This window comes from Mandrillus leucophaeus, unplaced genomic scaffold, assembly GCF_000951045.1.
Source record: "Mandrillus leucophaeus isolate KB7577 unplaced genomic scaffold, Mleu.le_1.0 Scaffold107, whole genome shotgun sequence".
NCBI lineage: Eukaryota > Metazoa > Chordata > Mammalia > Primates > Cercopithecidae > Mandrillus > Mandrillus leucophaeus.
Window position 1 is genome coordinate 4,975,301 of NW_012098876.1, and position 25,691 is coordinate 5,000,991.

A 25,691-nucleotide genomic window follows, 5' to 3' on the forward strand; every position below is an offset into this window, starting at 1 on the left:
GTAGTCCCAGCTACTCAGGAGGCTGAGGCAGGAGAATGGCGTGAACCCAGGAGGCAGAGGTTGCAGTGAGCTGAGATCACGCCACTGCACTCCTGCCTGGGTGAAAGAACAAGACTCTGTCTCAAAAAAAAGATAAAAAAGAAAATCTAGGCAATACCATTCAGGACATAGGCACGGGCAAAGATTTCATGACAAAAATGCTAAAACCAATTGCAACAAAAGCAAAAATTGACAAATGGGATCTTGTTAAACTAAAGAGTTTCTACATAGCAAAAGAAACTATCATCAGCGTGAACAGACAACCTAAAGAATGGGAGAAAATTTTGGCAATCTATCCATCTAACAAAGGTCTAATATCCAGAAACTACAAGGAACTTAAACAAATTTACAAGAAAAAAACAAACAATTCAATTAAAAAGTGGGCAAAGGGCATGAACAGACACTTTTCAAGACATTTATGCTGCCAATGAACATGAAAAAAAGCTCAACGTCACTGGTCATTGAAGAAATGCAAATCAAAATCGCAATGAGATACCATCTCTTGCCAGTCAAAATGGCAATTATTAAAAAGTTAAGAAACAACAGATGTGGTGAGGCTGTGGAGAAATAGAAACACTTTTACACTGTTGGTGGGAACGTAAATTAGTTCAACCACTGTGGAAGACAGTGTGGTGATTCCTCAAAGACCTAAAACCAGAAACACCATCTGACCCAGCAATTCCATTACTGGGTATATACCTAAAGGAATATAAATCATTCTATTATAAAGATATATGCACACGTATGTTCATTGCAACACTATTCACAATAGCAAAGACATGGATTCAGCCCAAATGCCCATCCGTGATAGATCAGATAAAGAAAATGTGGCACGTATACACTATGGAATACTATGCAGCCATAAAAAGGAACGAGGGACATGGATGCAGGGACATGGATGAAGTTGGAAGCCATTATCCTCAGCAAACTAATGCAGGAACAGAAAACCAATCACCACATGATCTCACTTACAAGTGGGAGATGAACAATGAGAACACATGGACACAGGGAGGGGAACAACACTCACCGGGGTCTGCTGGGGGCAGGGAGGGAGGGAAAGCATCAGGAATACTTAGGTGATGGATTGGCCAGGTGCGGTGGCTCACACCTGCAGTCGCAGGACTTGGGAGGCCAAAGCGGGCAGATCACCTGAGGTCAGGAGTTTGAGACTAGACTGGCCAACATGGCGAAACCCCATCTCTACTAAGATACAAAAATTAGCCAGCGTCATGGTGTGCTCCTGTAGTCCTAGTTACTTGGGAGGCTGAAGCAGGGGAATCACTTGAACCCAGGAGGCAGTGGTTGCAGTGAGCTGAGATTGCGCCACTGCCCTCCAGCTTGGGCAACAGAGAGAGACTCAGTTTCAAAGGAAAAAAAAAAAAAGAAACCCAGGTGATGGGTTGATAGGTGCAGCAAACCACCATGGCACAAGTTTACCTACGTAACAAACCTGTACATCTTGCACATGTATCCCAGAACTTAGAAGTAAAATTTCATTTACTTCTAAAACCAAATATACTGCATCTTCCTCTGTGAGAAGAAAATTAGCCATTTTATTCAAGGTTATTTATATCCAACTACATACAGTTTTATTGCAAAACTGTCCTGTTTTCAGAAACAAGATAATCATAATAAGCTATTGAGTCTGATAATGAGCATATGAGCTAACACATACAACTGAAAACCACTGGATCAATAAGTAATAACCATTATACAGCAGTCCCCTGTTATGCATGGGGGATACGTTCCAAGCCCCCTAGTGGATGCCTGACACTGCAGATGCTACCAAATCCTACATGTACTATGTTTCTTTCCTCTACATACATACCCCTGATGAAATCTGATTTATAAGTTAGGCACAGTAAGAGATTAGCAACAACTAATAAAATAGAATGTTTATAACAATAAAAGTTAAGTGAATGTGGTCTCTCTCAAAATATCTTATTGTACTATAAATATCCTATTACACTAACCCTTCTGATGATGATATGAAATGATAAAATTAGAACCTCAGTTGAGCACAGGTAATTGAAACCACGGAAAGTGAAACCACAGGTAAGAAGGGCTGCTATATACTTTGTTCAGTTATTTTTAAAATAACTCAGCTGTATTTATGATTGATATAAGCCTATTACTCATGATTCCATTGGCATAACTAATCAGGCGTGATAGGCATACATAAATAGTTACTGCTAAGTAACTTTTATTATGTCCATGTGCAGAAAAGAGTTAACATAGCAGGCATGACACTGCCATCTTTAAAAAGCTTGCTTGCAAGATTGGCCCTCAGGTGACATCGGAGAACTCGGATCTCGGGAGTGTCCCCACCATTTCCTAATTGATAAGAGTGGCTCACTGTGCCCAAACTGTTTGTGCAAACAATATGGTTTATGCTGAACATCTGCTTTCCTTCTGGGAATCTGAAATTTTGGTACATGTTAGGCAGAGGGTTCCCAAATGACCAACTCTCAATAAAAATTCTGGGGACTGAGTCTCTAATGAGCCTCCCTGGTAGACAACATTTCACATGTGTTGTCACAATCCAATGCTGGAGAAATTACATACACCCTGAGTGACTCTACCAGGAGAAGACTCATGGAGCTTGTGCCATGGTTTCTTCTGAACTTTCCCATATGCCTTTTCTCTTTATTGATTTTGCTTTGTATCTTTTTGCTGTAATAAATTTTAGCTATGAATAGGATTATATGCTGAGTCCTGTCAGTCTTCCCAGTGAATCAACCAATCCAATGGTGGTCTTGGGAACCCATAACATAGTCCAGTGTAAGTTCAAAGTGCAGAAACTATGCCTTATATCTACTTGTATTTCTTAGACTGTATAATATACTCATATATAATAGCTATTCATCATATGCAGTGGTTATTTTCCTTTTAATATATCCAAACTAGTCTCAAGATGTGTTGCATATCCACTTCAGCATTAGTTAATACCGTTGAACTGGTTAACGACAAAAATACGTGTAATACGAGTGGTACACCTCAAACAACAAATAAAAAGGCAGGTTTTTGGCAGCTTCAAGTAACACAGTTGGACAGAAGATTGATTACTTTGACCATGTATATAGTCTGCAGCTCTGCAACCTATTTCAATGCTATTTTGATAATTATCTGCCTGTAAACTTTCTAAAGAACATTCTAAGCATGCTTAACTTGATTCTTTTTTGTTGATTCACTTATCTTTGGAATTTCACAAAATAGAACATACTTCAGTTCTGTGTGATTGACAGAACAGGGTATTTTATCAAGCTTCTTTGTTATTTACCTACAGCTCTGTGATGTTTCAAACAAACAAATAACCCATGCTTCCTTGTACTTCATATAATTCTTTCAGAGCTATATCTCACTTACTGGGACAACAGATCATAAAGACTGCAACATAAGTAGAAAACGAACATTAAAATAAGGGAAAAGAAGGCCCAAGGGATGAAAGGAGTCTGTAAAAGAATACAGCTAGGTTAAAGAAAGTTCCAACCCATCCCTGATGGCGAAATACTTTTTTGTCTTTACCTGTGACAGCAAAAGGAAAAAAGAGAAAAGGCTCTTATTATTTCTAAAGCAAACGTCATTATCCAATATAGAGACTTTATAGCAAATGTCGACTATGCACTTCAAAAAAGCAAAGAAATATAATGAGGAATTTTTATAAAACACTACATAATTCAGTGACTCTTCCTCTTACAGAGAAAAATGTATAATACTAGTATGCATACTTTACCTATATACGGCAAACAATATTTTTTAAACATTACTAACATAGAAAACATAAATCATTAAATTAGTGAAGTCAAACAGCTAGAAAAAGACACAAAGTTGAAATCCAGAGTTTGTCAAACCATCTCCCTAAGACACAAGGTGCTAACTCCTAGATCCAAGAAAAAGTAATGATTTCATCATTACATTTGGTGGGATATTACTGTTTTGGCTTTTGGAAGGTAAGGAAAGTGGGAGGAAGTAAGAAAGCGATTTGGCCATTCTAGAGTTTTCCTTCACTTCCATTCCCAATGTACTCAGTGTTCACTGTGTTAATGTCTACCAGTATACTTCAGTCATTTATTTTAGCGGCTTTATTCACTGCCAATAATATCACTAGCAAGGAAAAAATACTATAAAATTAAATTTTATATTTAAATCAGTAACTTTTCTTTTGATACCAACAGAGTTTATAATCTTGTCAAAGTTTCCCCAATAGCAAGATCAGGATTCTCCTTTCTAATCTCTAAGTCAAGCCACCTTTTCAAATCAAATCAAAGTTCAAAAAGGAAAGGTGCTAAGCACTATTCTCTTCAAAAAGAAACATAGGCCGGGCACAGTAGTCCATGCCTGCAATCCCAGCACTTTGGGAGGCCAAGGCGGGAGACTTGTTTGAGCCCAGGAGTTGGAGACCAGCCTGCACAACATAGTGAGACTCCATTTCAAAGAAAAAGGGGGAAAAAAAGAAACCAAATACTTTCGTGTTTCTTACTTTACATTATTAAAAATACATTTTATAAAGACCAAGATTCAAGAGTCGACACCATTTGAATAATATGAAAACTAATTGTCACCCAAAAGCTAAAATTTTTTTGTATTACGTTATAGTTTTCATTATATTGAAACGGCATATTACTGGAACTTACACAAATTCATTGTAGAATTAGAATCATGTAATTCCAGATTAAAATTAAATTTTAGAATTACAAGGGTATATAATGATGAAACATTCTAAATGTTATCTACTGCTTGACAAATTTTAACTGTATTTAAACATTAGGTGAAATATGCAACTCAGACTAATTCAGTGTACAGTAAGTAAAAACCAATGGTGTATAGATAAAGAGAGTATAATGTAAGCTGGTTAAAAAATTATAATGAAAAGACAACTAGTAAGAATATAGCAACCTGGCTGAAATTGATATTCATTAGGGTCCTCCTCACATCAATAGGTAACATTTGGACTCTGTGGTCTTTATCAGTGTCCCAGCTGGTAATGGTTGAAAGTTAATGCCTTACCCAATTCTGTTCAATTTTCTATCCTAATTAGCCCTCCAGATCTATAGCTGTGAGCACCAAGTGTCTGTGCTCAAAAGAAACTAATTAATGCTAGCAAATTAGATCAAGTCCAAAGATCCAACAGCCAAACTCTTAGTTAAATGCTCCTTGTTAATAGGAAGTGTAGCTGTCAATAACTGCTGTTGGTGACTATAATGAGGCATCTTTCTTTCATTGAAAGTGATTTCATTTCTCTTTGTCCATGGAAAAGCTGTTCCATTCCCTTCACAAACCTAAGTTGCTGACAGTCTGACCCAATTCTTATGATCAGCTGGGTTGAAATGACGTTTAAAAAAAAAATCTAATGGAAAAGCTTTCCTACATAATCATGTTTTAGGCATTTAGCAGAAAGTCAGACCACTTATTAAAATTCCTGTATCTTTTATCTAAGAACCATACAATTGGCATACATAATGCTTTTATACAAAATCCTATAATTATTTAATAAAGCAAAAGCTATAAACAGTAAATAAACTACAATGGAAATGTCCCGATTCTAAATTATGTCTTACTGTTCAGTTTAAATGAAGTTTTCTTTTGATGCTTGAATAATTCTAATGTATATCATTTCCTAATTTATATGGTTAGAAAATAGACTTCTTATTCTCTTATCAATTTTAGATTCTAAAACATTGTTTTGAATCACATGGCCTAAAAAATCAATATATAATTATAAGAAATTCAAATTATGTTATTATATTCTAATATAGATGAATACATTTAAATAATCCAAATGAATCACAGATTTTAAGATGCTTTCAGTCTTCAGAAAACTCAAGTATGTTGAAAAAGCAAAAACTTAACTACATCAACATCCTAAACAACTTCTGATGAAGTGAAAATTAAACACTTATTTTCTGTACCATTATAAAACACTAGTTTTGTAACACAAATAAATATTTTAAAGTTATACTCTATTCTTTCATTTCAAAAACCAAAAACAAAGTTTCATTGTCTAAGAAACAATGAAAGACAGTTCTGAAACCCAAAGTCATACAATCATTCTGCATTTTCCTTGGAATTATGTCAGTAAAATTTAAATCTGTAATTGAGTTAGCTCGCTTTCTTTCATTCCAGGTATAAAGATAATATGCTACATGACAGCATAAATACAACTTATATGTATAACTTCAGACTGATATATCAGTAATAAGTAAATTTCCCTAGCAATAAAAAGCCCTACAACTTTAGTATAGAGTTTTTAAGTTTTATCTCCCCTCACCTGAATCAGGATATACATTTTTTAAGTTCTATGAGGAATGTGCACATTATACCTCTTGTGACCATAAACATGACACCTGCCAATGCCATACATGCACTACTTGCAGGTGTCAATAGGTTGACTTCTCAAGACACCTGGGGGTAGGTGTTAAAGAAAGGTACTCTGATTAAACTATTAAACTAATACAGGAAAGCAAGAGTAAAACCACAGGATGGTTATTTATATGAGTTTTAAAATGGATAGGTCATAATAAGTTACTGAAGAAACAAAAATGACCATCACACATTGTTGAGTCCAAAGAACTACTCTTATTTTATTACCTCCATTCATCAATTGCAAAGGTCCTCTCTAAGGGCAGAGGACAGAGAAGGGAACAAAAGCATTCCTAGTCTCCAAATGCCATTGACCCAGTCCTGAAATTAGAGTTGACACAGCCCTGCTCCCCTGTAGAGAAGCTTGCAGTGGAAGTGCAGCCCATCATCCTCGCTAAAAATTATTGTGTTCCCTCAACAAAGATGACCACATGGAAACTGAAGAAGTAAAGCCAGGAAAATAGCCTATGTCCATAAAATTTTGTTACTTCTTTTTGATGGCCCTTCCAAGAGGTAGAATTTTTTTAAAGCTATTTCAACAGTAATATTGCCATGTGCTTTTCTAATAACTCATCATTTACAAATGTATTATGGCCTCACTTTTCACCTTTCACTGCTTTGTTTACATGTTTCACTAGAATATTGCACATCAATCACTGATGTCTCTAGATCTACAGGAGTATTTCATGTTAAAACATTTTCCAAAGAAAACATACATGTGTAGCTGTCTAGCGTATGTATTGACATAAATATCCTCCACTTAGAAACGTAAAACAAAACAAAAACCCCAGACTCACTGTAAGTGCTATCAGGATTCTATTAACAATTCAGTAATAGACAATGACACCAAAGAAAATCACCTTAGAATATATATATATAATATATATATATACATGTGAATATGGTGACAGATGGAAAACAGGTATAGGCTAGATCTGATGTTTCTTCCTCCCCTATAAAACCATCAGAATAACTTGTTTCTCCAAATTACTCATACCAAGTTTTTCTATGGATATAACTGTACCTCTGAGGGTAAAAAAAAAAGATGTTTTTTACTAGTAATTTAGGGAAATATTTTTAAACTGTAAATGAATTGAACATCACTGGAAGTTCTGAAAGCTGAAATACTGGTATTTCAGCAAAAGGGTGAGAAGCAATTCATACATATTAATTCACTGACTACTTGATTCTGGGGCTAAGGATTAAATTCAGATCATATTATTAAAAATAAATTTGATCTTTACATGAATATTTGAATCTTACCTTGAACTTGTTCAGAACACCTCTCTTTGGCCTTTTCTCTCATTATTTTAGGGATCAAAATATCTTTTTCGACATGTCTGAGATGCTGGTCTGAAAAAAAAAAGATCTTTCTTTAATAAAGTCTCAAGCAAATCACCAGATTAAAGGAAAAATAAGACTCTGGTTTACTTAAAAGCCTATGCAAATATACTCAAAACTTACAACCTTATGAAATTGTGATTATTTTAGTCACTGAAATTCATCATATTTGCAATGATTTTTTTATATACAACAACAAAAATGTGAGGAATACAAGCAACATGTTTCTTAAAATTTCTGCAAACTATACTATGACATTTTTACTTTATAACATATTCCATGCAGTCTTGTCAAAGTTGGCATCTAAATCATCACTCCCTTATTAATATAATCCACAAAAGAGAATTTTCACTGATACTGAGATCCAAGAATAGATGAAGAGATACAAGATTAAGAGACACACAAGTAGTTTTTTCTACCTAGCAGTAAGAGTAGCCTAAAAAAGAACTAGCAGAAGAAAAGGTGGAACTGCAAGTCCATATGAAAACAAAAGGTATGTGATTTCTGTGCATTTTAAACACAACTTCTACAATTGAACTAAAATGGCAAATTGAACACCTGCTCTAGAGTCCCACCTGCTCCTTAAATGCTAAGAGAGTCCTGAAAAATAAACAAGGGATAAGTGTCTTCAGTGAACCAAAAACGATGAGGAATCTCTGAAAGATAAAAAGGCAGATTAGATCAGACTAAATGAGGTAATCATATTGCTATAGAGTGTCCAGGAAAAAAGCGCATGCCAAAAGTGGGCACTGCTCCATGCTCTGAAGCAGCAAATATGAAAAGCAAGAAAACTTCCCTGGGGGAAACTAAACAGTTATTAATTAAAGTGACTCAATAGGAGCCAAATGGTCACCTCCTCTGCTGCCTTCAGGTCATGGGTGAAAAAGGTATATATAGCTATTTATCCCCAAAAGACCAGACAGTTTCCCATTAAAAGAATACAGGAAAGAAGATTTTAGATTATTGTGAAGTATAATAAATATACTAAGGCAAATACAAAGAGCTGAGTCCTCAGACAGCAATGGACCATGTCTGAAACCCCAGAATCCTAAAAGCTTCAAAAGGGAATAAACACTGCCTACATAAAAGAAAGAGAATCAGATTTACGTTATGGCTCGCTAGCAAGACATGATGCAACAAGACAATGGAGAAATAACTTCCAAGTTCTGAGAGAGAATTATGAAGAATTCTAGAGTCTTTAAACAACCAATTATAAGTGAGGTTAAGAACATTCAGATATATAGGAAGTAAAATGCTTACCACCTTCAAACCCTAGAGAAAAAGAAGTAATCTCCTTGTTACAGTTGATCCTTGAGCAACATGGGTTTGAACTGTGGGGGTCCACTTAACACTCAGATACTGTCCAATCAAATGCAGACTGAAAATACAATATTTTGGAGATGCAAACCTATATGGTACACCAACTTTTCAGGCCGACTTTTCATACACATGGGTTCTGAGGGGCCCATGGTAGAACTTGAGAATGCACAGGTTTTGGTAAATACGGGGCTCCTGAAACCAATCCCCTATGTATACTGGGGAATGACTACTATGTGCAACAACAACCACTAATCAAATTTAATGATGTGGAACAATAAACAATAAACTATCGGTCAGAGGGCCTGATCTGGGAAGACTCAAAGTTCTGGTGGTTCTGGTGTTGGTTTCAACAGCTACAAAAGCTGGGGCTGGAGGATTTACTTCCAAAATTACTTCTTTTTTCATATATGTATCTGACACCTGGCCTGGAATGGCCAAAAGAAGTGCTCAGTTAGGACTGTAAACCAGAACATCTATCAATGGCCTCTGTACCTGGAGCCATGCTACAGCATTCGTTCATGCTGCACTATACTGATTCCAAGTCATTAAGGATAGCCCACACTCAAGTGGAAGGAAATCAGATTCCATTCTTGTTAACAAAACCACATTACAGAAAAGCATGAACGATGGGAGATAATTTTGTAACCTTCTTTGTAAAATAAAGTATCTCACAAGATGTAACAGAGAATATGCTCTGACAGAAAAAAAACTGAACACATGATATACAAATGTAAAATATATAAATCATATTACAAAAACGTATATTTAAATGTTAAAACTGTGAAGTACTTGAACAACATTATCGACTAACTTGACCTAACTAACATTTATAGAATACCTAATAACAGCAGAACATCTACTAAAATAAACCATACTGTGGCTATAAAACAAACCTCAATAAATCTGAAAGAATTCAAGCACTACAAATTATGTTCCCTGACACCAATGTAATTAAATTAGCAACCAATAACAGATCTCTGGATAATCTTCAAATATTTGTAAGCTAAATAACACACTTTTAAATAACCCAAGGATCTAAGAAAATGTCAAAAAGGAAATAAGACAGTATTTTTCTATGAATAAAATAAAAACAATATATCAAAATTTATGTGATCCAGCTAAAACTGTACTTGGCAGGAAATTTGTAGCACTAAAAACCTATCTAGTAAATGAAAAAAGGTCTTATATCAACTTGTTTCTATGTTGAGAAACCAGCAAAAGGGTAAAATAAACACAAAGCAAGCAAAAGAGGAAATGATAAATATCAAAATATAAATCAATGAAATAAAGAATACCACACAAATAAAAGAAAAAAAAATGAAATTAAAGCTGGTTCTTTGAGAGGATCAGATTAACAAAATTTATAAACCACTAGCCAGAGTAAGGTTACAAATTTCAAACATCAGAAATGATAAATATTTTTAAATAATAAGGGAATATTATGAACAAATTTAGGCCAATGAACCTGACAACTAGAATGAAATGAACACATTCCTTTAAAAAAACCACAAAACAACCAAAACTCACTCAAGAAGGCACAGATACCTTGATACCAAAAGCAAGAACGGTATTTACAAAACACATACACATACCCACAAAATCCACAGACCACTATGCCTCATGAACACACATGCAAAAATCCTCAACAAAATATTAACAAATCAAACCCAGCAATACATAAAAAGAAAGATACATAACAACAAAGTTGAATTTATTCCAGGGAGGCAAGGGTGGTTCACCACTAGAAATTCAATCCATGTAATCCAATAGATATATTAACAGACTAAAAAAGGAAAACCATATAATCATATCGATTGATGCCAAAAAATTGGACAAAATTCTACACGCATTCATAAAAAACAAAATCAGTATACTTGGAACAGAAGGGAACTTCTTTAATGAAGGACATCTACAAAAAATCCTCTAGCTTACATCATACTTAATAGTAAAACTCTGAACGCTTTCCCTACAAAAAAAGAAACATGGTATAAAATTACACAGAATTATATACACACACATATGAGTACATGTAAAAACTGGTGAAAACTGAAATGGTCTATAATCTAGTTAACAGTACTGTATCAACTTCAGTTTCCTGGTTTTGATATTATACTACAGATATATAAGTGTCACCACTGGGGAACGCTATGAGATGGACACTTAGTCTATATAGTATTTTTCACAATTTTATGTGAGTCTATAATTATTTCAAAATAAAAAGTTAAAGAAAAAAACGTCTACAAACAATCACAGGAGAAAATCCTCATGATCTAGATGTCATATAACTCTAGAACAACAAAAAAAGTGCATGTAAAAAACTGGTGAAATTTGACTAAGATTAGTACCTGAAGCAACGATATTATACCATTGCCAATTCCCAGTTTCCGTGTTCACATTTCATTATAGGAGCCTGTCCCAACCTTTTCTCATTTTTGCCCTAAAAGGAGCCTTTTTTGACATTTTTTTCCTAATGTACCCGTATGAAATGTTAATATCGCAGATAAAGCATATATGTTTACGTACTGCAGGTGTAACAGTGCTTTATATGTTGAGAGTATTTTTGTCTCCACCAATGTCAATTGTTATCCTTTGAAGGCAGTATCACACCCACTGAGAATATACATACCATGGTTATGTAAGATAGCATCATTAGGGAAAGGGAAGAAGGTAGATACATGGAAACCGCATGATTTTGCAGTTTCCTATTATTATTATATTATTACAAAATAAAGTTATAATAAAAAAGTGAAAAAATGTATAAGGAAGCACAAAGGACACAGAATAGCCAAAACAACACTAAAACAGAAGAACAAATTTAGATGCTATGGAGCAACTACCTGATTACAAGTCATACTATAAAGCCACAGAAATCAAGACAATGTAGTGTTGGCATAATTCAGGTAACCAAAAAGAGCAATGTAACAAAAGAGAACAAAAGAATCCAGAAATATTTCCATGTATATACAACAAATTTATTGACAAATGAACCAAGGCTAGTTTATGAAGAAATAAAAGTATTTTTGACAAATGGTGGCAGAACCATATTAACATGAAAAAAAAAAAAAGTTAAACCCTTTGACTACCTACTTCACAGTAACCACAAAAATTAATTGGCCATGGATCATAAGTCTAATGTAAAAACTAAAACTATTAAACAAAAAAGACCGTTCAATTCCTTGGAGTAGACAGTTTCTTAAAGAGGGCATAAGGCAGTAAAAATAAAGTATACAAATTATCAATTTGACTTCACTAATATGAAATCATTTGTTTATCAAAAGACACAAGAAAATTTTGAAAAGGCATGCTACAGACCAGGAGGAACAACTTACTTCATATATATATATATATATGTAATATAAAAATAAATAAAACAAAGGACTTGAGTCCAGAATATATCAAGAACCCCTACCTATCAATAATAAAAACTCAATAAAAGATGGGCAAAAGGCTTGAACTGACACATCACAAAAGATGATATGCAAATTGTAAATACATATATAAAAAGGTGCTCAAAATCATTAATCATTAAGAGACTGCAAATGAAACCCCTTGTATCATTTTGAATGCAAGAGAATGACTAAAACTAAAAACAATGACAACATCAACACTGGAGAGAATGTGGAGCATCTGTAACTTTTATATCTTGCTGGTGGGACTGTGCAATGATACATTTCTCTGGAAAACTGCTGAGTTATAAAGTTAAATATGTTCCACTCTTAGGTATTCACTTATGCAAGATAAATGAAGATATAAGTCCTGGCTCACATCTGTAATCCCAGCACTTTGGGAGGCCAAGGCGGGCGGATCACAAGGTCAAGAGATAGAGACCATCCTGGCCAACATGGTGACACCCCATCCCTACTAAAAATACAAAAATTAGCTGGGTGTGGTGGCGTGTGCCTGAAGTCCCAGCCATTTGGGAGGCTGAGGCAGGAAAATCACTTGAACCCAGGAGGCGGAGGTTGCAGCAAGCCGAGGTCGCATCACTGCACTCTAGCCTGGCAACAGAGCGAGACTCAGTCTCAAAAAAAAAAAGAAAATATAAGTCTAGAAAACAACTTGTACAAGTCTATTTACGGAAGCATTATTCAGAATAGCCAAAAATTACTTAGCAATAAAAAACAATGATACTATTGGTATACCATTACTATCAGTAGGGTGGGTGATCTATCCTAGGTGAATCTCAAAAACATCTGAGCAAAAGAAAGCAGACACAGGAGTATATACTGCCATGATTCAAGAACATGCAAAGTTAATCTATGGTGATAAAAATTACAACAGTGCTTATTTATGGGAGCTGAAAAGGTACTCTCTGAAAAATGTCTTCATTAGGGTATATACATTTATGAAAACTCATTTAAGATCTGTAAATTTCACTGTATATTTTACCTCAATTTAAAATAGATTAGCTTTAAAAATTACAGAAATCTGCACTCACAGTGGAAGATTTCAACCCATAACTATTAGAAATTAGGTTACTAAGTAGACAAAAAGATTCATAATTTTCTCTTTAAAGTTACTGTTCATGTTTCATTAGATTTCTATTGGTAAATGTGTCTTTCCATAAATAACCTGTTGTAATTATTTACTGCTAGTGTTTAGGTTCAACTGATTTTTTATGTTGTCCTTATAATCAATACAATTTTAATAATTTGACAACAGATTCTTTTCCAATTTCTATGTAGACAATCACAGAAACAGTTTTGCATCCTCTTTCTTAATTCTTGCTGGCTACATCCTTTAGAAAAGTGGTTAAGTAGTAACTAGCAAGACCTCTGTCTCGGATGCTCAAATTGTGTTTAAAATCTTTTCAGTTGTCACTATGCCGGTGTTTGCTTATGACTTGCCTTATGTTTGCATTGTTTAGGTGTTAAAGTTGTATTATTTAAACAATAAATTAGGGACCTTCCTCTCCCTTTATATTATCTAGAACATTGTGTATAAAACAAAGATTATTCTCAGTTCCTTGAAAGTTTGTTAAAAACCACCTGTGATGGTCAGTTTTATGGGTCAGTTTGGCTGGGTTATAGTCCCCAGTTATTCATGCAAACATTAATTCAGGTGATGCTGTGAAGGTATTTTGCACATATATGCATATATATGTGTGTGTGTATATATATACACGTTAAGATATATATGTTTTTTCCACCTACTGATTATTTCCATGGTGGAATCCTAACCGATACACAACCTATCAGGGCCTGCGTTTGGGGGTATGTATGTGTGTATGTGTAAGACACACAGGCACAAAGATAATTTTAACTTTTGTTTCAATTTTGTAAGGGTTTTTTACTTTAGAGTCGGCTGAAGTTTTAGCAAGATTATATTTCTCAATGACACTATCTATTTCACTTAAATTTTCAAACAAAAAAATGATATGAAGCGGTTCACATAATTTTTTTTCTCTTTATGACACCTGTGGTTGTATTCTAATTTTCATTGCCTATATAAAGGTAGACAAACTATTTCTGTTAAGAACCAGAGTATAAATATTTTAAGCTTTGCAGGCTACATATCATCTCTGTCATGTATGTGAGTATATATGTATTATATATATATGTGTGTGGATGTGTGTGTGTGTGTGTATATATACATATATTTTTTTTTTTTTAAACAACCCTTCAAAAATGTTACTAACCGTTCCTAGCTTATAAGCCTTTCCAGATTTGGCCCATAGGCCTGAACTCTTCGCTATATCATTTATTTACACATTCTCTTTTTCCTTGGCTTTGCCAGAAACCACTGGAAACAGGCCGGGCACAGTGGCTCACGCCTGTAATCCCAGCACTTTGGGAGGTTGAGGCGGGTGGATCACTTGTGGCCAGGAGTTCCAGACCAGCCTGGCCAATATGATGAAACCCTGTCTCTAGTGAAAAAAAACTACAAAAATCACCCGGGCGCGGTGGCACGCGTCTGCAGTCCCAGCTTCTCAGGAGGCTGAAGCAGGAGAATTGCTTGAACCCAGGAGGCGGAGGTTGCAGTGAGCCGAGATCATGCCACTGTGCTCCAGCCTAGGAGACAAGAGTGAGACTCTGTCTCAAAAAAAAGAGGAAACAAAACAAAGCACTGAGAAGGAACTGGAAGCATGGATGGAGAGAAAAGGACAAATTCAGAGGGAGTTCCTACAAGCCTGATGGTGCCTAAAGGGGCTGAGGGAACAGGATGATTCAAGGAGGACTCCTAGTTTTCTGGCTTCAAGTAAAAGGATATGACCATTTATTGAGCTAAGGAATACAAAAGAAGGATCAGGTAAGACAGACATTCAGTTGTGTACATGTTGAATTTGAAGGGACTGTGACACATCTTATAGAGTGGAAAGTTGATGCCTACTTACAGAGAAAAGAATAAAACTGAGACTATCCCTACAAATTCCTTTTTGCCTTGCCTACAGAATAAATCATAACTAGGCCTCAATAACTATTCAGTGTAATTACTAAACAGATTAGAAGATACTGGATTATACTGATCTATTTATAAAATCAATTTCAAACTGTTACTTTTTTTCACATATATAATTTTCATCTACACAACTTAGTCATAATGCATCCTGATGAATCTTCTCTTTGCTCTATAAATCTTTCAACTAGGTCTTAAATGACTAAGGCAATATTACTTTAAATCAATTCCTCGAATACAGACATATATTTGTAATATCAAACCATTTTTCCAAAAATAAATTATAATAAAAATTTACCTACATTATAAATTCTAAGATATAATATTCCTATCAAACACATTTTTAAAACGTGTCAAGTTTTAAAACTTGATGGTTTGTCAAGGCATCTGATCATTCTTCTAAAACTTCCTAGGGCAAATAAATAATTCCAGAATTGTATTAATATTGATTTCAAATTTTCCAAATTCTTGGTATTAAATCAGAAATGACAGTATTAAAAATATGAAAATTCTACTAAAGATTTTCCTACTTGATAGCATACCAGCCACTAAATATCAATGATTTATTAATTATAATTTTTGAAAAAGTTATCTTCAACATTACAAATATTATAGATAGACAATTTTTATTAACAATATTACAAAGTGATTCTCTTAATCTCAATCTGGTGTATATATGTTATACATTTGTTCAGAGATTGAAAAACTAAAAATTAAATTTTGAAAGTTTGCTACTGTATAGTCACATAAATTTATACTGAATTAATGAATCAGGATAACACCACCAGGGAAAATTTCCAAAGCTCTATGTTCTCAACATTCTATCATCACCTGGAAGTCAATTTTCACCTTTTTCACTGGCTGAATTTGTTAGCTCATATTTTGCTTTGGGGCTCATGTGTTCTTGCAATATGGCAGTACTAGATTATAAGGCTACTGACAACAGCACTTGCTATGAATCCACAAAGACAACAGTGAAGCAAATCAGAATATTACAGAGTCTTTAATAGGAAAGAATGTGATATATGAAGGGCAAGCTATGCCCTTTCAATAATGAAAACATTCTAATTTAACTAATTTGATACTTAGGTAATGCCACTTTTTAAAAAATTTACTAGTTACACTTACTTGTTCTTGAAGACAGTTTGGTGCTACCATTTACTCTGTAGGAAAAACATGAAAAATGCTTGTAATAAACTTGCAACAATGTTCTCATTAGCAGTAGTTTCTATATTTGGGTCCCTCTTGTTTGTTTAGCTTTTTGGGGGGAGTATTTTTGGGATTTTTTGGGGTTTTGTTTTTGTTTTTTGAGACACAGTACTACTCTGCCACCCAGGACAGGGCGCAATGGCGTGATCATAGCTCACTGCGGCTTCTGCCTCCCAGGTTTAAGTGATCCTCCTATCTCAGCCTCCCAAGTAGTTGGAAACACAGGCACACATCAATACATCAAGCTAATTTTTTTCTGTATATTTTATAGAGATGGGATCTCACTATGTTTCCCAGGCTGGTCTCAAACTCCTGGACTCAAGTGATCCACCCACTTCAGCCTCCCAAATGCTGGGATTACAGGAGTGAGCTACCACCTCCTACTGGCCCCTCTTCTTTACTAGCTATGAAGAGCTTCAAAAGGCAGAGCCCCAGGAAGAAGGCATGATGTACAATATAATGAGACCAGAGTTCTCAATTGTTAGTTCTCACTAAGTGCTTCACACCAGGAATCTAGGCAGACACCAGTTTGCTTCAACAGCACAAAGATATGTATGCTCATGACCAGATATTCCTCTTGCCAGTGTGTTCATACCTTCTTGCTATAATGACAGAGTAAAATGAGGAAGGGTAAAGGAAGTGACATCTTAGAATAGGAAAATTCACCTTCTTCCCTTCAAGCCATACTTGAACTGACAAAACAAAAACAAAAAGGGAAATCAAGAGTAGGAAAGATGTTTTTTCCCCCACAATGCTCCAGCCTGTCTATGTCTGTGAAACCTGGAGATGAGCGCAATGAATATAAAGTCTTCATAACAGTTCTCGCAGGTATTTTGATTTCATTTTGCAGATAAAGAAGTAGAGGCTCACAGAGGTGAAATGAACCAAGCCTCTAATAAAGTGCCAATGCCAAGATCATGTAACCTAGGTTCTATACCTTCAATGACGCCACCATGCACATCGAGTGGTGGCCTTAGGACACTTAAGCAAACAAGGCTAAGTGAGCTTCCACCGTTATGCTGAAGCAGGGAAACAACCCTTAGACAGTAAGTTTGTGATTCAGAAGCACCACTTGAATAAGCAATATTCAAAAATTCATAGTTCTCAATTTTTTATCAGAAAGTAAAATCAAAGGGAATTCTGATTCTGCTTCCTACCATGGGAAAAAAAAATGTTTTAAAGCAAGAGGAGCAATTTGTCAGTTGGTTGAAAAACACATTTAAAGGGAATAAACATCAAATATTAGGTCAGCCACTAACAATCTAATTTTGTATAAGCTCAAACACTTACAAAATACGGAAAGTACATCAGTGAGGTAGATGTGCCTATTTCTGCTTAGCTTCTGGGTCAGGTACCACCCATATCCCACAATAGTATGCTTCATCTGAGCTTCTCTGTCCTATCAGCTTTCACTGTTAATTAACCACCTTGTTCACACTAGATGTGCCCATTTCCCAATAGCACCTATTTCTTGGACCTCAGATTCTGCAGATTGCTAGGTGTGAAAACTTCCTCTTCCACCCACACTGCTTTAACCAAGAAGAGGCCAGAAAGGGACAACATATTTAAAAGTATACCAAAGCAGGAAATTAACTTATGCAATAAGACATGCCAATTTTAGAACTGTGTTACAACCGCCATTGTGGCCATAATTTCTTAAATGAACAAGTTTCACATTTACTTTATTTGGTAAAACTTCAAGACTCTCTTTGCCTCTACAAGCACAATTTCCCACTGATATCCGGTAGAAAATCAGCAGTGTTATGGGACAGGAGCAGACATTTGACAAAGTAATAAATGACAGCATACCTGTGGCCTTCTTAGCAATACATTGCCTGATTTACTTTTTTTTCTCATACAAATCTAGAAGACTGTGTAATATTCTCAACACTATGAATGTTCCTCAAGCCTCTGTCCACCCTGTTACTACTGGTTCTTCTTTTATCTTACAATATTTCATAGAATTCCTATAAAGAAAATATAATACTTTGATAATGGGATAGGAGAATTATTTTTATATTGAAGGGTTTTTCACTTTAATTTCAAAGACTCAGCCTTTGCTCAAATCACATCATCTTTCTTGGTATGGCTTCAGAGCTAATCTGAAGTAAACATGAAAACCAGTTCCATAATATAACTGTTTTGGGGTGGGAGCAATATGGTTTGCCCCCACCAAATCTCATGTTGAAATTTGATCTCCAGTGTGGCAGTGTAAGGAGGTGGCGCCCAGTGGGATGTGTTTGGGTCATGAGGGCAGACATCTCATGAATGACTTTGTGCCCTTCTAGCAGTAAGGAATTCCTGCTCTTGCTAGAGTGGACTAGTTCTTCAGAGTGGGCTGGTTCTCAGAGAAACTGACTAGTTCCCAAGAGACTGGGTTGTTGTAAAAGTCAGTATGCCTCTCACGTTTGGTCCCTCTCCACACATGCTCACTTCCTCTTTGGTCTTTTCTGCCATGTTCTGACACAGCATAAATGCTCTCATCAGAAGCCAAGCAGATGCCATGCTTCCTGTATAGCTTGCAGAACTGTGAGCTAAATACACCCCTTTCTTTACAAATTACTCATCCTAAGGTATTCCTTTATAGCAACACAAAACACACCAAGACAAGGGAAGAAGCAGCATTTCCCAGGATGATCATCTATCAACTTCACCAGACTGTCTCTGGTTAAACTTTGGCTGAAATTCAAATTAACTTTCAGAACAAAGATTTGCCAAAATGAGGGTATTAAGATGAGTGTACTGAAGAATCTGGAAGGAAATCTTAAAGGGGTTTCAAAAATATCCTGAACAATGGTAACAATATTAGAAGTACACACACTTTCAAGGTAATATCTGCACTTAATCCTCCTGGGGCAATCCCACAAGGTTCCACCTGTAAAGATGGTGTTTATGATACTGAATTCTCAGTGCTCCTCTCCATCTCCAACTTTCTACATTTTCAGCTATCTACTGGTGGTTTCTAAGTCCTACCAGCATCTCAATTCCAACTTAAATTTTCTACAATGTAAACCCTCATTTTGCCAACCTAGTGGTTATTTTACCCTTCTTACCTGAAAAATCAGCTTACAGCTATATAGTACACAGAAGCAACACGATAGTATTTACAGAAAGAAGAAAAGGGTGGTGGATGGAACTGGTTTACAAACATCATCTCATTTAGAAGCAGGTATAAAGAAACTAAGACTCAGAAAGCTCAAAGCAATCGTGCATTACCCAGCAAGTAACAGGTGAAGCCAAACTCTAGTTCAATCTCAGTCTTTATTTTCCATCTTCTACCTGTTATTTTTTGTTATCAAAGTTTACTTATTTAAAACTCAATTCAACATTTCTCCATCCCAAAGTTCTTCCTGACCTCAGCACTAAAATGTGATTTCTCCTTTCTCTAACCCCAAGATTTTGCCTGCACTTGTTCTGTTGCTATAACCACACCTGGACTTAAACACATCATATCACACTATATATGCAATCTTCTCCTGCTAGATCACTGGTTGGCGTGAATTGAATTGTGTTTACCATTCTCCAAATTCATATGTTGAATCCCTAACCTCCAATGTGACTGTATCTGGAGACAGTGCTTTTGAGAGGTAATTAAGGTCAAATGAAGTCATAAAGGTGAGGCCTTAATTCGATAGGATTAGTGGCCTCATAAGAGGCAGAGGGCTCTCTCTTCTTCTCCTTCTCTCCTCCTCCTCCTCCAACCTCCTCTTCCCCCATCCCTCCCTACTCACCACCATGTAAACACACAGGGAGAAGGCAGCCTTCTGCAAGTCAGGAAAAGAGTCCTTGCCAGCAACCAAATCTGCCTGCACCTTGGTCTTGAATTTCCTAGTCTCTAGAATAGTAAAAAAATTAATGTACATTTTTTAAGCCACCCAGTCTATGTTGTGTGGGTCATTCAGTCAGTCTACGAGATTTTATTATGGCAGCCTGAGTAGACTAAGAAAGATTTCAGTACCAGAAGCTCTCACCCTTGGCTGTACCAAAGAACCACCTGAGAGGACTGTACAAAATTCTTAATGCTTGGGCCCCACCCCAGACCAGTTAAATCAGAAATGCTGGGGTAAAAGCCAGGAATTGATATTTTTAAGGCTCCCCAAATAATTATAATATGCAGCTAGACTGAGAACTACTGCGAGTAACAGTTAAGTTTAATGAGGTCAGAGACCACGTCTAACTCATCTTTGTAATTCCCTCTAACTCCTAGCATATGGTAAATATGCAATAAAATTGTTTTAATGCTTAACAAATGACACATATATTTAAAAGACTTTTAGTATTTGATAGTTACGGATATACTGTAAACAAATACATATGTACCTATTATGTACCAATCACCACACCAGGAATTGTGTATACAATAATGAATCAGTCAAGCAAGGTTCCTTATTCTGCAGCATAAACATGTGACACTCTACATTCCAATTAGTCATGTTTAGGTAATTAACGTATCTTTTGATCTGTAAGAATCTCCCTGTAACAGTTCTTTAGCAGAACACAATGCAGGATGGTAAACACCACATTCTTAACAATTTTTTCCTTCAATCTTCTTACTTAAAAATGCAAAAATAGGCCGGGCGCAGTGGCTCACGCCTGTAATCCCAGCACTTTGGGAGGCCAAGGCAGGTGGATCATGAGAGGAGACCAAGACCATCCTGGCTAACACAGTGAAAGCCTGTCTCTACTAAAAATACAAAAAAAAATTAGCCAGGCATGGTGGCAGACACCTGTAGTCCCAGCTACTTGGGAGGCTGAGGCAGGAGAATGACGTAAACCCAAGAGGCGGAGCTTGCAGTGAGCCAAGATCTAGCCACAGCACTCCAGCCTGGGCAACAGAGTAAGACTCTGTCTCAAAAAAAAGAAAAAACACAAAAAATAGAATAGGGGATTGTGGGGGAGAATGTTAACTTGGGTACCAATAGTTTTATTTAGGTACAATTTTGTTTGGTCTACTTATATCAAGTACAAGGTAATACTTCTCATATTTTTGACATCTACAGATATCAAAAACACAGAATTTTACACATATGATTTTAACACCCCAAACAAAAAATTAAAAAAGATACTAATCCAGGCAACAAGATATAATCTTGAATTTATTTCTGTGTGGAGTCAAGAACCCCTTGAGACCTAGGACAAGTATTAATATTTAGAATCATAGAAGTTTAAGGTTTGAAGCAACCTTAGCGATTACCTGATATCCCTTTCTCTACTTCTCATCCTCAAATCTCATATTATGTCATTAAGGACAGGTTAATGACAAAGTCTGAAACAATAAGTCAGGCTTACTAACTCCCAAATTCGGTGTTGATTCCACAACAGTACACTGCCTCCCTGGGAGTAGGTGGCCAATCCTCTATAATCTAGGTGAAATTAACTGACCTATCCTTTTATCTAGTCTCTAACGAATTTAAAGAGGTGGATTCGTATGAAAAATATTACACAGGTAGAATATTCCTATTCTTCAAGTCATGTTTTTCTTTATTTCTCCAATTATTTGTTACATATAGTCACATCATATCTGTAGGTTTCCTTTTATTCATCAAAGAAAAGGACTTTATATCTAAAATACGATATTTTGGTGGCGTTTTTAATCCTAAACCTTAACAAAAAATTTTTAACTGGAGGTGGTAGCAATCAGGAAATTCCCCCTAAGAAACTGATTTTAAATTGAGTTGTGGAAATGAACAAGAATTCGGTAGACTTGGGGGTAGGGAAGACGGGGGAAATTCTAGAGAGAACAGTATATACGATGGCCTAGAAAACAACAAAAAAAGTACAGCTTAGCCTACCTTAGGTATATCTTAAGCCAGTGTTATTCAACCTTGTTAACCACAACCTGTGGCACTTTACTGGATGCAGTACACACACCTGTGTGTATGTACACATGTGTGCAAATACCCATTCCTATCTGACCTGTCACAATCTGAAATCTCACTGTCCTAAGATTCCTAATAGATTCAGATAAATTATTTTTAGGACAGAGCTGGTATCCCTCCTGCAGCAGAGAATGTTGAAGCATTCATACCTGCAACCTTATTAGGACTGCCCCTGGCCGTGGTAGCCCTTTGCTGTTTTCCTTGCTGCTGTCCCTCTCCCAACTCCTGCAGTTACCAATGACTGAAAAGTGGCATGAAAGCCCAGCTCCCTTGCCTCCAAGGCACAATAAACTGTATGTACCATGTGGTACACCAGAGCTGATTAGGCTAAGACCTGAAACCACACCCTTGCTCAGATTTTTCCCCTTCCCTCTCCTATTTTCCTTACTCTGTTACAGGGTTTTTTTGTTTTTTGTTTTTTTTTTCCCTAAAGGCAATCCATTAATAAATCACCCAAATTATATTCAGTTCTAGTGACCGGCTCTTACTCTCTAATACTGTGCCCATCTAAAAGGAACCAGGGCTTCTCAGAGAAATAAGTAATTCTACGGATTGGCCAGGGTAGGTACAAGATGAAGCAGCGATATCTTGTATGAGGGAATAAAAAGAAAATGCTCAAAAAAATGGTGACAGCACATGACAAAGATCCAGAAGCTAGTTTGAAGGGAACGCTGGCCAAATCTGGGGAAACTCGAGCACAAAAAATAATTATGTACATTAAAAGAGTATAAACCATTGAAAATACAGGAATTCATGAGTCCTTACCAAAAATACCAATAATAAATTCACAAATAAATGAAAATGAAACAAAGCAATCTCTTGCTTACAGTAAAATGTCAACAACCATCTAGTAAATGTGAAGGGAGTGTGCTGGAGGTAGAAAATCATTATTTTGCAACCATTATGGGAAAGACTGAATCAGGTAAAAAAAAAAAATTCAATGGACCCTAAATCAAAGGGAAATATTTGATGAGAAGCAAATATTTACAAGGTCTTAACCTTCCCACAGATTAGTTATTAATTGCAAAACAGAGAAAATACACAACAAAACAGGGCAAAACCTTGAGTGGGCAATCAAAATTAACATCACCTATGAGAAACAGATACCATGTGCCTCCAGATGGGATACTCTGGAAAGACACATCACATATGCAGTACGTGGCTGAGATCAAGGTTATTCTTGATCTAAAGAAAAGTCAGATCAACACAAAGTGAAGAGAGTTCTGTTTGTCACTGCCTTACCTAAAAGCTTGCAGTGTCTTCCCATTGTTCTTAGTATAAAATTCAAAATCCTTGAAATGGTTTACAGGTCATTTCATGCTTCAGAACTGAAATCCCAACCCCTACCCCACTGCCATGGCACACACTCCCCTCTTTGATCTCAATTTTTCTTTCTTATGGTCTTTGCTTAAGGCTGCGTTTTTCAAATTTCACAGAGCAACCATAAGAGAGTTGTTAATCTTATGAGACAAAAATAATGTATTTTCTATGGCAAATACACTTTTAATTTATAAATATACAAAATGTAGATGTTAAACAAGTCTTTTTTCTTTCGTTCTGAGTCACCAATGTAATTTATGTCTAAGAAGATACTCTAGAGATATAGCAGCAATAATAAAATCAAAATTTTTCTTGTAGGCCAGGCAAGGTGGCTTATGCCTATAATCCCAGCACTTTGGGAGGCCAAGGCAGGCAGAGCACTTGAGCCCAGGAGTTCAAGACCAGTCTGAGCAACATGGCAAAACCCCATCAAAAAAAAACATAAAAAACAAAAAATTTTTCTAATCAACTCCACAATCTTTTACATATTAAACACGCAATTCTCAAAAAAGATTCTTCAAGTTTGTTTAGATGTCTAACTTAAAAAGTAAAATTTTCTAGTAAATGTAAGTGCTAGTACTGTGCCTGTACCCCTAAAGCTAATTTACCTACATTCCCACAGGAACCACTAAAAGAACCCCCACTTGGAGTACTGAAAGCCAAATGCTCCAAGAATATCCATAATGAAATCCTCCCAAGACACATATACCTTAAACACCTTCTCATAGAATGTCATGAAATTCGTGATCCCACTTTCCACCCCCTAAACCCTATCACTGTCCCATTTCCTCCTTTTATTACGTCCCCGGAAGAAAACAGCAATAGAAGGACACAGGGACACACACACACCTGATTAAGGAAACCTCCCTTAGGCTGCCATGCCCCATCCTGCATAAGTAGAGAAGGAATCCATGTTGACACAGGGAAGAGAACCTAACTAAAATGGGGAAAGGTCAAAGAAGGGAGAAAGGAATTACTTCTAGTTGATAGAGAAAGTGAAAAATCAGATTTATCAGGTGCAGGTTCCTATGGGCCATCATCTGAGAATAAAATCATGTCTGAAAATTTGTCCAGAACGTGGCAATAAGCAAAGAGTGTTATTACTGCTACATTAACAAAAAGGAAAACAGTGTAAATAAAACTACGTGTAAGCTTGTAACCTGCATTTCATCGCTGAGTTCACAGTTTCTTGAGGAAAACAGAGACCCTACAAAGTTAATTAAAAGTTCCTGCCAAATGAAAATCAAGCTTCTATAAAGATCACAGAAAATACAAAATACACCAATAGGAAAACAGATTTTGCTAAACAAACCTCATTTGGTGTATCTATTATTCATTTACTCAATATGGGCAAATACCATCGTGGGCTGTACAAAGCAGTAAAACATCAAAATGTGAAACTAAGCTTCAACGTACGAACCAAATAAACACGAAATTTAAAAAACAAAACAAAACAAAACAAAAACTGGCTTCCATACACTTTATTCTGGAATTTAGACAGACAAAACAATTTAGGGGAAAAAAAAAATCTTCCTACTTGCTGACTCCACTTTTTTACTTTCCATGGCTTCCATTCCTTCCTTTGATGAAGTTTCCAATAATCACATTGTTAGATTCGACCATGACCTTCCACCCAGCTGCTGACGTAAAAAAAACTGGAATTATCCCTATTTCCCCCCTTTCTTGTTTTTGTTTGTTTGTTTGTTTGGAGAGGAATTATCCCTATTTCTTTTTTTTTTTTGAGATGGAGTCTCGCTCTGTCGCCCAGGCTGGAGTGCAGTGGCCGGATCTCAGCTCACTGCAAGCTCCGCCTCCCGGGTTTACGCC

At 36.0% G+C, this 25,691-nt stretch overlaps 1 protein-coding gene across 1 annotated transcript in view; it reads right to left on the bottom strand.

Annotated features, from left to right (window-relative positions):
• CMC1 (C-x(9)-C motif containing 1) overlaps nt 1-25,691 on the bottom strand; it is a 78,700-nt gene that overhangs the window by 49,670 nt on the left and 3,339 nt on the right. The window contains exon 2 of the mRNA XM_011985581.1: nt 7,663-7,752. Coding sequence (XP_011840971.1) covers nt 7,663-7,752 — 90 coding nt within the window. The remainder of the gene's footprint in view (nt 1-7,662; nt 7,753-25,691) is intronic.